This window comes from Eleginops maclovinus, chromosome 13, assembly GCF_036324505.1.
Source record: "Eleginops maclovinus isolate JMC-PN-2008 ecotype Puerto Natales chromosome 13, JC_Emac_rtc_rv5, whole genome shotgun sequence".
NCBI classification, from domain to species: Eukaryota; Metazoa; Chordata; class Actinopteri; order Perciformes; family Eleginopidae; genus Eleginops; species Eleginops maclovinus.
In genome coordinates this window covers 24,069,928-24,086,630 of record NC_086361.1, presented here as the reverse complement: position 1 = coordinate 24,086,630, position 16,703 = coordinate 24,069,928, and the positions used below count along the sequence as shown (strand labels likewise).

The 16,703-nt window shown below is 45.5% G+C and overlaps 1 protein-coding gene across 5 annotated transcripts in view; it reads left to right on the top strand.

The window, feature by feature from the left end:
* The window catches only part of phf14 (PHD finger protein 14), an 82,266-nt gene that overhangs the window by 22,041 nt on the left and 43,522 nt on the right, over positions 1–16,703 (top strand). For 2 of the 5 annotated variants that reach the window (XM_063899124.1, XM_063899128.1), the window contains exons 4-12: positions 34–773; positions 1,628–1,769; positions 8,482–8,641; positions 10,245–10,356; positions 10,748–10,885; positions 11,153–11,299; positions 11,479–11,764; positions 12,230–12,336; positions 14,444–14,539. In XM_063899124.1, coding sequence (XP_063755194.1) covers positions 34–773; positions 1,628–1,769; positions 8,482–8,641; positions 10,245–10,356; positions 10,748–10,885; positions 11,153–11,299; positions 11,479–11,764; positions 12,230–12,336; positions 14,444–14,539 — 1,928 coding nt within the window. The remainder of the gene's footprint in view (positions 1–33; positions 774–1,627; positions 1,770–8,481; positions 8,642–10,244; positions 10,357–10,747; positions 10,886–11,152; positions 11,300–11,478; positions 11,765–12,229; positions 12,337–14,443; positions 14,540–16,703) is intronic. The other 3 variants (XM_063899126.1, XM_063899127.1, XM_063899125.1) reach the window with 3 other exon arrangements.

Here is a 16,703-nt window from a genome sequence, read left to right as displayed (position 1 = left end):
TCTGATGCTGTTGTTGTGTTGTTGTTTTTCTAGGATCGGACGGCACAGGAAACGGCAGCGATGAGGAAGGATCCAAAGCGAGCGCAGCCGGCTCAGAGAGCGACTCGGACAACGCCGGCTCTGCAGACGACGCCATAGACGAGGACGAGGCTAAAGACCTGGCCGCGGACGAGACCCTCACGGAGGACGAGGAGAAGTCCAAACCGCCGCCTTCCTCGGACGGCTCCACCAAAGACGCCCCCGCCGCCCCCCCGGCCAAAAGCAGACGCAAGAGCAAGAAGACGTCCGAGCCGGAGCCGGAGCCTGAACCCGCCGCCGCCGAAACTGAATCCACGTCCGGCAACACGGAGGAGTCTCAGTCCGAGCCAAAGAAGTGGAACTTCCGGAGGAACCGGCCGCTGCTGGACTTCACCAGCATGGAGGAGCTGAACGAGATGGACGACTACGACAGCGAGGACGACAATGACTGGAGACCCAGCGCCGGCAAGAAGAAGGGGAAGGCTGGGGGTCAGAAGGGAGGAAGCGACGAGGGCGGGGAGGGCGGCAGCGCTAGTGACGACGATGATGATGATGACGATGATAACGACGACGATGATGATGATGACGATGATGACGAGGACAAGGAGGATGGGGAGGAGAACAATAACAACAACAACAACACCAGCAGTGACAGCGACAAAGACGTGAAGAAGCCCAAGAAGAAGACAAAGAGCAGCAGCGCCTTCGATGAAGAACTGACCAATGACAGCATGTCTCAGGAGAAGGGCAACGAGGTGAGCGTCAGTCCAACTGAAGGACACGTGTTTGGGGTGTGTTGTTCTTCAGCCTGTTGTTCTCTGAGGAGGAATGGTTCTCTAAAGACCCGTCAGAATGTGTTTGGTTCTCTGTCTACTGAAATAAATCTGTGGCATGAATCAAAAATCAAACGGCGATCGAAAATATCCTATCTTCAATCCTTAGTAACGATAGCTTACATTAAGTATGGCGGCGCGTGCAGACGTAGCGGCCCCTCGCTCTCTCCATTTCTTTAGTGTTTTGGAGTGTTTTAAACTTTTCCTGCAGAAGAGCTCAGCGACCTTGGACGACTCGACCATTAGCTTGTTGAGAGTAACGTTACTTTAGTTTACAGTAACGTTAGCTTCCAGTAAACTAAGCTCAACTTTAGCGTAAGGTCACGGCTGAATAGAACAAGTTGAACTCTCAAATGTGAGAAAACAGGGCGGGGAAAATCAGTAAGCTTCACAATCGGTTGGGTTAGAGTGCTTTTAATTGTACCAATAGCTTAATTATAAGGTCTTGTTCTGTCTGATGTGAAATAGCCTGATTTTAGTCACAGTTAGCTGTTGTACTTTTGTTTAATTTGGACAGACTTCTTGTCCACCCTGCGTTGTTCTCTGTGAGAGAAAGTTTAACTATAGATCTGCTGAGCTTAACATCCTTTCTTCCTCATTATCGCCTTTTGATAAATCGCTGCTTCTCTGCACTCCATAAACCAGACAACAGTCCGATATAATCCAGCGAGAGCTTTGAATGCTATCTCAGTGACTCCTGGAGAATTGGACTTAACATTGTGTGAGTGGGATTTACCCGACGTTGATAAGTGGCTTTACTGGGTTTCTGTTTCCTGATTTCCCAGGATGCTTTGCTGGACCGCACCCAGACCTGGACGGCACAGCACATCCTGATCTGCTGCGTCTGTCTGGGAGACAACAGCGAGGACGCCGACGAGATCATCCAGTGCGACAACTGCGGGGTGACCGTGCATGAGGGTGAGTTACAGCTGGGGGAGTGAGGCATTACCGGTTACTTTAATACTGCACACAGACCTGTGTTTCTGCTCTGCCTGAACCTCAGCCGTGTTTCCCTTAGCTCAGGTCCAGGTAGCTTGTTGCCCGTTACCTGTATCTTGCTCAATATGTCTTGTAAAGAGGGCGATTCCTCCGTCCAAACGGGCGACTTTTCCTCCACTTCATTCGCTGCAACCGTCCGGTTTAATCTCTGCTGTCAGACTTTCTCCTCCGTCTCCTCATCCATGAAAAAGGGAGAAAAGAAGCAGCTAGATACACCAAACTTGATGCACATAGTCAGTGGGAAGAGACCATCTCCCACACCAAATGTCATCACCAATTCCCAGTGGGCAGTTATATGAGGATATAATGGGAGCCAATGGCAGCTATATCCAAAGGAAGAGGCTAGAGGCACCAAACTTAAGCCCTGAAGTAGGATTGTAGTCTGACTCACACACACACTCACACACACACACACACACACACACACACACACACACACACACACACACACACACGCACACGCACACACACACAGACTGGAGGGTGGACACCGTCCTAATCCCCCTCTCTGCACAGGTTTTGCATTTAATCGTTAGTTTGGTCGGTGGATATTTTTCTTCCTGGAGGACGTGTCTAATCTCTGGAAGGTAGACTAAGTGGTCTGTAGAGAGAGGGGGGAGGTGGGGGGGGTCCTATCTGCCTCTCCAAGGACAGGGAGGCTTTGGGGCAGGAACATATGGAAGCTAGGTTACTGATTCTTTTGTCACAATCTTAATTATTTGGGGTTGATTTTAGATTTACAGTACAGATCTTAATCTCCTCTTCACACTCCTCAGTTAAATTGCACCGTGACAACCCAGCCTTAAAATATACAATTAACTGAAGATAGAGAGCCAACCCCCCTCCACCTGTCGTCCCCGTCCCCTGGTGAGATCTGCATACAGAAGGCCAAAATATACATATGCCTTTGCTTGTCCAATTTGTGTGGCTCAGACATGACAAACTGTCTCCATTACACAGTATACCACGTCTCCAGGGCCATGCAGGGAGAAATCATGATCAAATGCACCTTTACTTGTTATTTAAATATATATTGATGTTTTTCCTACGTTTGTGGAAGGTGCAGTCATTTGATTGGTTGTTGGGGTCCTTCTGCAAAAAAGTTGTTTGCATTTCAATTAAAATATGTAATTTTACTTGATTTGGGACCTTTCTCTTGACTGAGTGTGTGGGAAAGTCCAATAAACTGAGAGCAAAGGAGAAATGAACAACACTCAAGAAGACTTTAGAGAAAACCTGCAAAACGAATCAACTCTGGACCTTCCTGGCGCACCATGCAACCAGTTTAAAACCCCTGTATTGCATCATACTGATGGACTGATCATTGGACTCCTTTGTTTACTTCCGGAACATAGTGACATCACCATGGAACACTCACACTCCTATTGGCTAGAAGTGGAAATTGGAGTTGCACAATTATCGTAATATGAACTATATCGGTAAATCCAAACTGCAGGATTAGTTAAATGCAAAAACTGGAGGAGAAGTCTGGTGCTGAAGATCGTTTGCAGGCGGTACTTCTCTCCTCTACACTAAACAAGCCGTGCATTGACAGCTCTATTTTCTTCTTTGCACGCTGGATAAGTCAGAGTAGTATTTCTAAAGACATCAGTTGTGCTCGAGACGCCCTGCTCCTCTGCTGAAAGTTGTTCTCATAACACGTTAGCTCATTCCAGAGATCACAAAGCCCCTTGTTGGAGGGGCTGAGAGATGAGAGATGAGCTGTCGGTGTCCGTCTTATGCTCGACTTCCCGGCTTCCCTTTGTTCCGGCGCCGTCCGGACACCGTCACTCCCTCTCAGACGAGGAGAGCCCGACATGAAAGGCTCCCGGACCCGGGGTGAGAGATCAAACGCTGCAGCGAGGGGTCCACAGGGCCTCCACAGAGCTCAGGAGTCCTGCTCCTACCGGCCGGCCTTTTGATTAGCACTCACTCCCACCACGCATTACCATAGTCTGTCTCTGCTCTCATTTGCCTTTGACTGGAAATACCAGAGCAGGCCTTCTTGTGAAGCCTCTGGTGTTGGTTTCTCCAGGAGTCTGTGCGTCCAGGAACTGTTTGAAACATTAAAGGGCAACAGATTTCTCTGAACCATTCTAGCTTTCTGTAGAAAAGGTAAATGTTAATTTTCTAAGCCACTGATTGATGGGTTTTATACTCAGATTGTGAGGTTAATAAAGTCATTATCCTCAATGCTTATGCTGGTACCTTTCTTTATTCTGACTTTCCTGGGTCCTTCCAGCCTCTAACATCCTTTAAAACATGCTTTGGTGAACCATCTTTAGACAAACCTCAAATCTTTACGTTTTAAGATCAGGAACTGGGGATTTCTTTCATCAATCAACGTTGCTTCTGTCTGGCTCTCGTCCAACTCCCCCTGCTCTGCTGTAAATGCACACCTACAGATGGTTGACTAATGAGTGGAAAACCCAACATAATGTGTGTTCTTATTAAGAGCCGTGTTGGCAGTCTCGGCACTTGTGTTCACAGACTTCTTGAGGGAGAAGGGATGAAAGATATTCCATCATTTAGTCTTTAAAGATGATAGAGTCCAACATGCTCCAAACCTCCCGTAGGGGTAGGGGATACTAGTCTGGGATGAAAACACCTTCGTAATGCTTCGGTTTATAGACATCTTTTGAGAATGGATTGTTGGAGACTGCTGCCAAATTGTCGGACGGCTGGTTCAAACAACCCCTCTTTACTAGATGTCCTCACACACACCTGTTTTCATATAGCTGTTAGTTTGGCTGTGAGGTACCGTCGTCCAACAGTCTCAGGGGTTTGATTCCAGTCATGCAGTCGGCTTTGTTTGATTGTCCACGTATCAGGTATGAATCATCCTTATGAACAAATCTGAAATGTAAAACAGTACTGTGTTATTAAATAGAGTCAATGTATTGCATCTGGAAAGACGGATGAACCTGCAGCAGGGATCTGACCCCGAGTACAGACAGTTGATGTATACGTGTAGAAGATCCTGAACCCCACGTAGCTTTCGTTGACAGAGTGGAATTCCCTCGTCCCATAGTCCGTCTGTAGTTAGCAATCCGATGGAAAAATACCCTGTTTGTCAAGGGGAAGTTTTTACGATTAACTTCCCGGTCGGCCGACAAAATACGTCATCACTGCAGCGCTCTCTCGGCAGCCAGCAGTGAGTGAAGGTTAGTTTCCCTGAGCAGGTGGCCCCTTGCACCCCCTTCCTCTGTATGAATGCTGGGGTTGGAAAGCACAAAATAAAAGCAGTCTGTTTAGTCTTTGTGGAAGGAAAGCGTTCTGCTCTTTCTGTTGAATCTCAATACAGTAAAAAGTACTTCAGTCAACTCTACCTTTTTCTTATTTCCTGCCAAGCTCGTCATTTCTGACAAGGATAATCTTTCCTCAGGGATTATGAAGATATCCACCAGTCATCACTTTTTGTCAGCTTAGCTCATATTAGCCAGCAACCCGTGGCTTAGCGGTCTGAGCTTTGTATCCGAGTTCAAAGGGAACACCGGAGATTTGTGCCACGGTTCAGCCGTAAGTCGGTTAAACCAGCATGGTGGTCGTTCTCACCACCCCCCTCCCAGTTACCATGGTTCAAAGCCCAATCAGGGGAGATGAAGCGCCCAACTGTTGCCAGAGGTATCGCAGTAATACCTTTCTGTGGGAAAATAAACATTGAGTGGAGCTATAATGGAGCTTTGCCCCCCTGTCCCGACCAGGGAGATGGAGGTTAGGAATGGGCAGTGGGAATGTCTCGAGTAGTTCCATTCCCAGTTCTGTTCCTGAAGGTCACAACACATTTAAGATGAGACTAAATTGCCCCAGTGGAGAAATGGAAGCTTGATTCTGCCTCCGAGTGGAAAACGAGCATTTGAGAAGTCAACAAGGGCTGGAAAAAACTTGATTGTGATTATGTTGCAGAACTGTTCTTCAGATCGGAGATTTTCAATAATTCCTGAAACGTATCCCCATTACCATTGAAGTCCTTTTCTGTTAAGCATCATGGTGTGATATTTAACCAGTGTTTTATTCAGTCTGCAGAGTACCGTTGGTTGCCCCGGGTATCACAATTTTTACATATTTAGCAAATTGACCAGATATTGTGCTTACTGGGATTTGGATATTGCCCGGTTTTGGTTAATTGTGCAGCCCCTAATGTCCAAATCTCAGGTCGTTAGACTCCAATTCAGTTTTTGAAGGACGGCGATGTCCAGCTGCGACTTAATGGCCCCAGTGGAATAATTAGGATCCTGATTGGAGCATTCTGCCTTTGACTTGTTCTCAAGAAGAAACCAGTGGCCTGTAGAAAGCAGCATCTGAAGAACAGACTCACCAGAGCAAATGCGGAAAAACAGCCTCCAAACAAAGTGTAGAGCTGGGTAAACACTCCCATCTGCCCCAGTGTTTGCTTTCGATGGCCGCCTGCCTCCCCAGCATGCAGAACATTTCGCTTTTGATTTGTGAGTCTCTCCCCTAGCTCAAAAAGCCTGAAGGCTGGTTGACTGAATTAGGAGTTAGAGTGTTATCTCCCCAGCGGAGGCAGAGCACTGATTGCTGCCCTCATTGGTAGTGAGGAGCACGTTCGCCTGGTGTAATAGCTGCCATAGAAACCACATCAGCCAAGTAATTGTTTAGGCAACCTCAGAAAATTAAGAGGACAACATTAAAATTCTCCCGCTTGGCTCCGTCTTGCTTCTCTGGGGCTACACTTTTTATCTAATGTTCAATTTGTGCCGCAGAAGATTGACAGACCACAAAACCAGGTCTATATTTTTATACATTCTACACGTTCCTGGAGTGTTGGAATAGCAGATTGGGCGGCACCGCATGGAAACATAACTGAATGAGGTTTTATTGATTATCGGGGATACTATATCATCTTCTTACATCAGTATTTTCATTATCCTGCACATTATATTGCTTTATAAAGCATGACATATGGCCATCCTGCTTCCTTTTAGGGCTGCACCATTTAGGAAATATAACTAAATTGCTTAATTTTTGTCTGACTTTGCAAACGCGATGATTCCCGACATGAGAAGGAAGGATCTGTTTTGAATCCTAATTATTGCAAAATATATTTAAAAGAACATGGCGTCGTTTTATATAACAGAAAGACACCATGTGTGTTGTGGAATATGACTTGTAGTCCCGGATATCTCTGTGGCTCCACAACACCTGATTCAGAAGGATCTTCTAACCAGCGTTTTGTGCCGTCAACATGACCGGTTCGATTTCCATCTAGAGGACGGAAATATCTCAGATTTCTGACACTTTTTTCTTTTTTTTGGGCTTTCAGCTAAATATTTTATTGCCAGGCGATGACGGAGAGATTTAAATTTGCCAGACTTCCACAGATAAAAGAAAGTCATAATTCTGAATGAAGGGGGGAAAAAAAGTCAGAATTGAGAAAATGATAGGATGCTTAAGAGAGTTAGAATAAGGACAAAATAGGGCGGCATTTGAAAAAAAAAGTGATAATAATACCTGACGGATAAGCGGGAGAAGATGGATGGGATGGATTGGATGGATACAGTGGTTGGATGGATGGATGGATGATGGAAGTCGAAATTTAGGAAAAAAATGGATAATTTTGAAGAAATTGTCAGAAAATCAAAGGAAAAAAGATTGGAGACAAAATGTGTGAATTTTTAAAAGAAGATGAAGATGAAGATTTAATGATCGGGTCCACATGAAGGAGTTTGAATTATGAGAAGACAGTGGGACATTTTTAGAAGTCCACATTTGAAAAAAAGAATCAGAACTTTGGAAAAAGTCAGATCTTAACCCTGACCTCAGAAAAAAGTCAAAATGATGTAGAAAAAGTGAACGGAGAGGTTTACATTTGCTGGACCTCCTAAGATATTAACGGTCAGTCAGGCTAATGGAAACTCTTGTTTGAGCACATGTTGAGTTAATGCACTGGTCCTTTTTTGCGATGCCATTAAACTTGTTTGTGCGGCCATATGTCTCTGCTGTGCGGTCCGAGATATAGATGCTGTGGGACAGTGTCCCTTAAGCTGTGTGGAATAAAGAGAGGACGTACAGTATCGTGAGGTTTCATGTTTCTATGCTGATTTCCTACAGTTTTGTCCTCAAATGTTGGCCCAGAATAACCCAGAACAGCTCTCTTTTGTCCTTTTGGTTTTTACCACAAAGGTCTAGAAGTGCAGCCACAAATAAATATCTGTCCAATGGAGACTATTTTTACCGTCTCTGTGCTTTGTGCTGCTCCTTCTCCTGGCAGTGAAGGGCAAACAGACCTATAGCAGAGCGAGAGGCAGGTCCATGCAGTTATCTCTCCCCATTCAGCGCCGATGATTGATGGATTTATGTCTTCCAAGAGACGAACAACATCAGTCAGAGCTGCAGATGTTCCTCAAATGTCTCCAGAAAGAGGAAAACCTGCCGGTCAATAGATAGATATGATTGTAGGACGTATTGTTCTTGCTAAAGAAACCCAATGAAATGGGTTTCATTCATCCTTTCATTCTAAGGCGCTTTACCTGAATTCTTGTTTGTGCAGATTTGGACATCAGTTCTGACCTTTATAACTTCATACTCACCGGGGTATTTGCTGAGAGCTTAGATTTGAGACACATTAATGAAATGAAATCCAGTAAAGACAATCCCTTCTGTGTTTCAGGATGTTACGGCGTGGACGGCGAGAGCGACTCCATCATGAGCTCGGCCTCAGAGAACTCGACGGAGCCGTGGTTCTGCGACGCCTGTAAGAACGGAGTGACGCCCAGCTGCGAGCTTTGCCCGAACCAGGACGGCATCTTCAAAGAGACGGACGCCGGGAGGTGAGAGCCAAAACAACAAGCACAGAAACAAAGCTGCAGAACCCTGGCATGACTCAGCATTTCATCTCTTCCTGTCCCCTGGTCTGACAGTCAATGGTTTGTCTTAGAACGTTTTGTTCTACGATGTAACGTACGTCATTAGGGAATAAAAAAACTGAGGTTGCTAACAAGTCGTGACGTGAAGCCCAACATTAGCCTCCTTTAGCTTAGCGGTGGTGACGTGAAGTCATGTGACCGTGCTGTAGTTCCTTTATAGCCCAACATTAGCCTCCTTTAGCTTAGCGGTGGTGACGTGAAGTCATGTGACCGTGCTGTAGTTCCTTTATAGCCCAACATTAGCCTCCTTTAGCTTAGCGGTGGTGACGTGAAGTCATGTGACCGTGCTGTAGTTCCTTTATAGCCCAACATTAGCCTCCTTTAGCTTAGCGGTGGTGACGTGAAGTCATGTGACCGTGCTGTAGTTCCTTTAGAGCCCAACATTAGCCTCCTTTAGCTTAGCGGTGGTGACGTGAAGTCATGTGACCGTGCTGTAGTTCCTTTATAGCCCAACATTAGCCTCCTTTAGCTTAGCGGTGGTGACGTGAAGTCATGTGACCGTGCTGTAGTTCCTTTATAGCCCAACATTAGCCTCCTTTAGCTTAGCGGTGGTGACGTGAAGTCATGTGACCGTGCTGTAGTTCCTTTATAGCCCAACATTAGCCTCCTTTAGCTTAGCGGTGGAGACGTGAAGTCATGTGACCATGCTGTAGTTCCTTTATAGCCCAACGTTAGCTGCCTTTAGCGTTTATATTGAGTGTTAACATGTGGAGATTATCTGCTGAACTGAACGTTTGTTTGACTCTGAGATTATTTTCTGCAATAACCCAAACTCACACGGAGAGATCCCATTGGACCAGGGAGATGCTGCCTTCAGGGACCTACACAGACGCCTATCTATAGTGCCCAATGACCTCATCTTTTTGAAATGCTGAAGGCAATACTATTTGCATTGTAAATGGTACATCCACTCAGAAGAGTAGAGAAGGAAAGTTAGATTAAGGAGGAGAGAGAGCTGGCAGAGAGGAGAGGATGGAGGGAGGAGAGGAGATAGAGGGGGAGAGAAAAGAGTGTGTTATGTGAAGCGTGGAGACTTCAGCCACGTTATCGCTGATAGTGCTCCTCAGCCAGGCTGCACCCGAATTTACTACTTCACTAGAGCATGAAAAACACAGCAAATTAAAGTGTGAAGCGGCTGCTTGCTGGAGATGGATATCTTTATATTGGACTTCGGATTCTCTTCCCTAAAGTCCGCATTTGAAATTGTGTCACACCAAAGTGGAGCTGCAGTCTGGAGCTGCATGAATCTATGAATCCATTTTTCTTTTTCAAGTGTCTCAGCAACTCTGTGCAGCTCCACGATATGGAGTGTCTTACTGTCTGCACGGACACTAAATGCAGAAATAAACACAGCCACAGATTCTAATCACTTTAATGGCTTCTCTTGAAACCACTGAGCGAGAATCCACACGATTTAAATGTCACCTTTTTTAAAAACTACTTTCAGGACCGGCTCTTCATACTAATGTGTTCTTCTTTGTCTTGTCCTCGCCCTGTTCACTTGCAGATGGGTGCATGTGGTTTGTGCACTCTACGTTCCCGGGGTGGCGTTCGGAGACATCGATAAGCTGCGACCGGTGACGCTCACAGAGATGAATTATTCAAAATATGGAGCCAAGGCAAGTTCTGTTTTTACCTGAGTATGAGTTCATGTTGAGTCCCTGCTCACAGCCTGCTTTAAGACGCTCTCTTATTAGTGTTTAGTCAAAAATATGGAATAACTATGGAAACATGTGCATTTGTTTTTTAGATCTGACTAAAGTGCTTTTTTTTTATCGGGAGATTTAAGCCTGAACTTCGAGAAAGAATTTATTCCGAAAAAATTTGATTTATTAAAAAGTTTTCATAAAATCAAAAAAAATCCTCAGAATTCTGACTTTTTTTTCCTGCGACTTGAATCCCAGAATTCTCTGATTCAGATTTTTTTTTATTGTCCTCATTATGAGAAACATGTCTCAAAGAAATGTCACATGTGGCCCTGATCCTCGACCTCCTCCCCGCTCCATGTAGGAGTGCAGTTTCTGTGAGGACGCTCGCTTCGCCCGGACCGGGGTCTGCATCAGCTGCGATGCCGGGATGTGTCGCTCGTATTTCCACGTCACCTGTGCACAGAGGGAGGGGCTGCTGTCCGAGGCTGCTGCAGAGGAGGTGAGTGCTGCTGTCGTCACAGGGAGGGAAACAGAAAACTGAGTCTAGGTGCCGTAGTAATACCATGAGATGTGGAAGGGATTTTAGCCTCTGGAGACCATTTACATGCACAACACCTATAGAACACACTGGAGGAGAGGGAACACCACAGGGAGAAATGTAAATACTTGAGTCTGCTTTTCCTAATTGCCTCCTTTGACTAAAGGAAAAGAGACATGATGTAGAAACTGTAGCCACTAATGTTCCGATGTGTTTCTGTTCCCTCAGGACATCGCTGATCCGTTCTTCGCGTACTGCAAACAGCATGCAGACCGCTTTGACAGGAAGTGGAAGAGGAAGAACTACCTGGCCCTCCAGTCCTACTGTAAGGTGTCCCTGCAGGAGAGAGAGAAGCAGCTCACCCCTGAAGCCCAGGTAACACTCCTCCGCTCAGAACATGCATCATAACATCATGTGTTCATTAGTTTCTCCTGTGGATTTATGTGATTAGATGAAGTCCTTTGATCGAAAGCTGTTATACAGAAATAACAGACCTACAGAATGTCCAAAGTGACCAATCAGAATGGAGTATACTAAGCAGTGTATTATATTAGAAAGTTGTGTTCCAGGCCCGGATCACCACGCGCCTGCAGCAGTATCGGGCCAAGGCGGAGCTCTCCAGAAACACCCGCCCTCAGGCCTGGGTGCCGCGGGAGAAGCTGCCGCGACCTCTGACCTCCAGCGCCTCGGCCATCCGGAAGCTGATGAGGAAGGCGGAGTTGATGGGCATCAGCACCGACATCTTCCCCGTGGACACGTCCGACGCCAACGCCAGCATGGACGGCCGCAGAAAACACAAGCAGCCCGCCCTCACTGCAGACTTCGTCAACTACTACATGGGTGAGGACACCAAAAACACATTCAGAAACCATTGACCTCCAGACCAGGGACAGGAAGTAATGATATGCTGACTCATTCCCAGGTTTAGGACTCATTCCTGCAACCTTTCTCCCCCTCAGATTGCAGAAAGTCATACTTATAAGACTTTGGGAGTGAGATAGAGTTTGACAAAAGAGAAAGCTAGTATTTCCAGGTTCCATTGATCTTCCATTGATAACTCTTAGGTTTTAGTGTGTATCTCTGTACTTCATACCTCTAACTTTGTACAGAGTGTTTTAGTCGTTGTGTACATGTTGTGTAAAGTCATTTTCTTCCCCAATGAGTGTCTGTGATGACGCCACAGCGCTGCCCTTGAGAGCCTCCTCCGTCAGCCTATCTGCCATCAGTACTCTCTCTCTCTCTCACGAGCGTTTCCTGTACGCTGATTGTGATCGTGCTATTGATTTTTCTCCCATTGATATTCAGAGCGGAACATGCGCATGATCCAGATCCAGGACAACATCTCGGAGCAGAAGAGTCTGAAAGACAAGCTGGAGAGCGAGCAGGAGAAGCTGCATGTGGAGTACAACAAGGTCAGGAAACCCAACCGAAGCTCAGGAAATACACTTCATTTGAGCGGGTGCTAATGTTACTCTATGATATGCACAGTAATCAATCTGAATATTTCATCTGGCTTTCAACAAGGTTCTCCATTAAACTACTTCAACAAAAGCCTCTTCATTTTAGGGCACCACCATTTGGAAAAGGAAATCCACTACGATTATTTTGAGTGATTTAGCAAACGAGACGATTCAAGATATGGATCATTTTGTAACAAGGGAAAAACCCTCCTTTCCCTTCCCTTAAACTTACACTACAGACGATTGCCCGCCTTCACACATTAACCTGGCCAATCAGAGGGCTTAAACACAAAAATAAACATTGTCTTCTACAACCCTAACAATCAAAAAAAGGTCTAAATCCTCTCATCTTAAAAACTATTGTACATTCAGAACAAAAAGATCTTCACAAAACGGATATATTTTAAGTTAATTGGCACACCTGAAATCACACACTATCCGACCAATGACATCCAAGACTCCGCCTACTCATAGTGCACATATAGGGTGGGAGGCATGCCCCCCCCCTGCTGAGCACTGGCCTGCAGGTCTGAATAGTTTAAGGCATTTTAAGAAGTGAAGTTTATTAAAATGCATATTTATTCTTTATACACTTTAAATGAAATAAAGGCAATTCTTTAGAAACGTTGCTTGCCTTTCTTTACTAAAAGGGAGTGAGTGCTTCCTCACATCATTCATTCTCCTTATCATTGAAAACATATTCTGATGAACATGGTGCTGTATTTCTTTTTGAAGATCTGTACAGCTCCACATTGCGTGGTATTAACACACACATCGTCCTCCCTGTTATTTGATTATTGCACTCGTCCACGCTGAGATCCCGATACAATTTTGATTAATTGTGCAGCCTTACTTCATTTGTTACCTGCGCCGCTCGGTGTGTCCCACATTAGACGCCTCTCATCAAACATGTGACCTCTGCAGAGGCTGCCGCTCCATCTGTCAACACGAGCAGGGAAACAGCGGCGGGGTAAAAGTCACCGCGGTTAATGTTGCGTTCAGTCTTCTGCCGTGCGTGTTAAGCGTTATTAATGGAGTGTGTGTTGCTAATTGCGCTGCTTCACTTGCTCTTACATGACTTTGGCCTTGGGGAAAATGCCAGCGGAGGAACGTGTTTAGAAGAGAGGCTCTGACTGATGGATGGCAGCAGAGCCCAGTGCAAGGTTTACTCTGCAGACCGGAGGAAGTGTGAACATCAAACTCGGGGGTTCAAAGGTTCACCTGCAGTATTCTTGCACGGTGCAAGCTCCAGCATTTATAAAGCTGGGTTATAGTCAGACTGACTCCTAACATTACTCTGCAGCCGCTGTGACCGTGAGCCAATCCAACCAAAGCCAGGGAGAAGCTCCAGTTGTTAACTGTTACACAACCAGCAGTGTCTGTGCTTTAGTTTCTCCACTGGTGAGTAAACATACATTAAGAGTGCTAAAAAGAGCCAAAGTGAACCCAGAGCTTCTAGGTAGATATCGTTTCAAATATTGTAAGAGAAAGGAATCACAATGCATAAACTAGGTTTGTACTTGCTGTTGTGTCCACGGCATAGTGTTATATACAACTCTGCATCCCTCTGCGTCTGGATGCAAGTTTTCTGTCCAGCGTAAAGTTTAAGTTCATAAATCTACGCTCCGTGTATTCTGCAAGACCTTTATTCAGACAGAGGGTGAGAAGAGGAGTTGCAGCACAGGCAGTATGAGACGCATAAAGAGCTCTCTGAACATTACAGCATGGAGACATGTCCCAGGAGAGGCATTACAGCATGGACACATGTCCCAGGAGAGGCATTACAGCATGGACACATGTCCCAGGAGAGGCATTACAGCATGGACACATGTCCCAGGAGAGGCATTACAGCATGGACACATGTCCCAGGAGAGAGACCATATTAAATATGGGGTTCCACATGGATCTGTCCTGGGACCTCTTCTGTTCTTGTTGTGACTTTCGTAGAAACTTGGAAACCATAGACCTTTTGCAGAGTAAATTGAGTTGGAATAGCAATCTATATGAAATATATGATCTATAATATATGTGTGTGTTGATGTCCCCCCCCCCCCTGCAGCTGTGTGAGTCTCTGGAGGAGCTGCTGAATGTGAACGGAGAGCTGCGCAGTGAAGGCCAGGCCGTGTGGACTCTGCTTGGGGGCATCCTGGGACAGGTAACCACCACACCACCCTCACCACTGTACCCTCCACACACACACACACACACACACACACACACACACACACACACACACACACACACACACACACACACACGATGTGTTGGAGAGTTATTCAGGGTTCGATGGTGAACACTGAGGTAATTATGCAGTCTGTAACGCTGCTTTTTTATTTGGCACTGACTGACCGACGTTTCTCCGTGGGGAACTGAAAGCCGTCTCCATCTTCTTGTCACTATGGCAACCACTTGCCAAGAGGTGCCACTGCTGGTGATGGGGGGTTAATAATCGTTAATTGCAATCTACAAAATTACACTGACAGCTTTTTCCTTCTTCTCTGTAATACACTTAAAGTCACTGTGAGCCTTTAAAGGGGAAACCCCCTCGTAGAGAATCCAGCACTTATGTTTATGTGATGATGAACAGCAGCATAGGATCATTGGGTCTAATGTTGACCTCTGAAACACAAAGGTCAACTAAATAATTAAACAGACTTTAGGAAACGCTTTAATGTCCCATGTGAAAGCACTGATGAAAACCACAAGACCGCGTTGAAAGCTCCAGATTAAAGGTTAGCCTTCATTTAACCAGGGTCTTTTAACTGTGTGTGTGTGTGTGTGTGTGTGTGTGTGTGTGTGTGTGTGTGTGTGTGTGTGTGTGTGTGTGTGTGTGTGTGTGTGTGTGTGTGTGTGTGTGTGTGTGTGTGTGTGTGTGTGTGTGTGTGTGTGTGTGTGTGTGTGTGTGTGTGTGTGTGTGTGTGTGTGTGTGTGTGTGTGTGTGTGTGTGTGTGTGTGTGTGTGTGTGTGTGTGTGTGTGTGTGTGTGTGTGTGTTTTCTAGTGAAACACTGTCATGACTTCAACAATAATAGAAACATTCTCACTTTAACCCTTAAAATTATTTATGAATATTTCAGTTTCCCTCCGTGGTGCTGCAGACAGTGCAGTCGCTCCTTTGGGGGTTTTATGTGTATAAGTACCTGCTGAATCCATAAAAAGCCTTATTAAAAGTGTGAGGCGTGCAGATAAATGGTCAGAAGATGTTAATGTGGCGGCACAATGGACAGGAAGTGGCAGAAGACTGGCTGTGACTCTGCAACGAGCGCCATAAATCACCTAATTATGAACATGCACCATTTAAGTAGCAACATCAGTCACCGCACCGCATGCTTTTGTGTCATCTATCTGCCACTTCTTCATCTCCTATTTGTCATCCTGTGCGGCCATTTGCAAGAATTATTGATGTCCCGTACTGGGACTGTCATCCCTCTTCCATTACACACTCAGGGCTTTTGTTCCGGAAGCTCCTGGAAGTTTACTCCTGGCAACTTCACAAAAAAAAGAAGTTATTTTCCAGGACCTTCATAAAATGCCGTGAGGCTCAAACAGCCAAAGCTGATTTAAAAAGACACATTTCTGACCATTGCTACCTCTGTTGTAACGTTATAACATACTCCACAGCTTTGTTCTCCGAGTACATTTAGTTTATCATGTTGTACTTGTATTATTGTAAACATCTGTTTTGGAGATGTTTAAGAAGAAAGTCTAAAATCTGAAAGAATGATGGACTTTGAGAAATTCAGACAAAAGTCAGAATTCTGGGTAAAAGACTGCAACGGGGATTGAACCTGTGCTCCCCTGATCGGATGACCAACACACTAGCCCACTGTGCCACAGCATCCCCTAATTAGTCATATGTTTGGGGAAAAGTAAAATTTCGAAAAAAGTCCAAATTCAGTGAAATGGCAACTTTTGGAGAACTAAATCTAAATCAGAAAAAAGTGAAAAGGTCAGTTCTGGAATTGAGTCCAAAAAGTCGTAATTCTGAGAAAAAAAAGTTAGAATTGTTGAAGAAAGTCGGACTTCTTTACGCTTTGTGCCGCAGATGTGGTTCCTTATGTTTCCTGTATTGAATATGAGCTGTAGTGCTTCTGCCCTGACGTGTTTTGGAAGCTGAAGCGTTAAAGCTGTTTCACCGTTTCTAATCTGCTCTCTAAACTTCTTCATCTGTCTGATAAGGCTTGTTAAATGTGTTGATAGCGCTGCGTATCAGCAGCACAGACACTTTCTGCTGTCCCGATGCAGGCAGTCCAGGTGAGCAGATAGCCTCCCCCCCTCCCCCTCTATCAGGCCTCCCTGCGGGGACGCTCCCCCGCTGCAG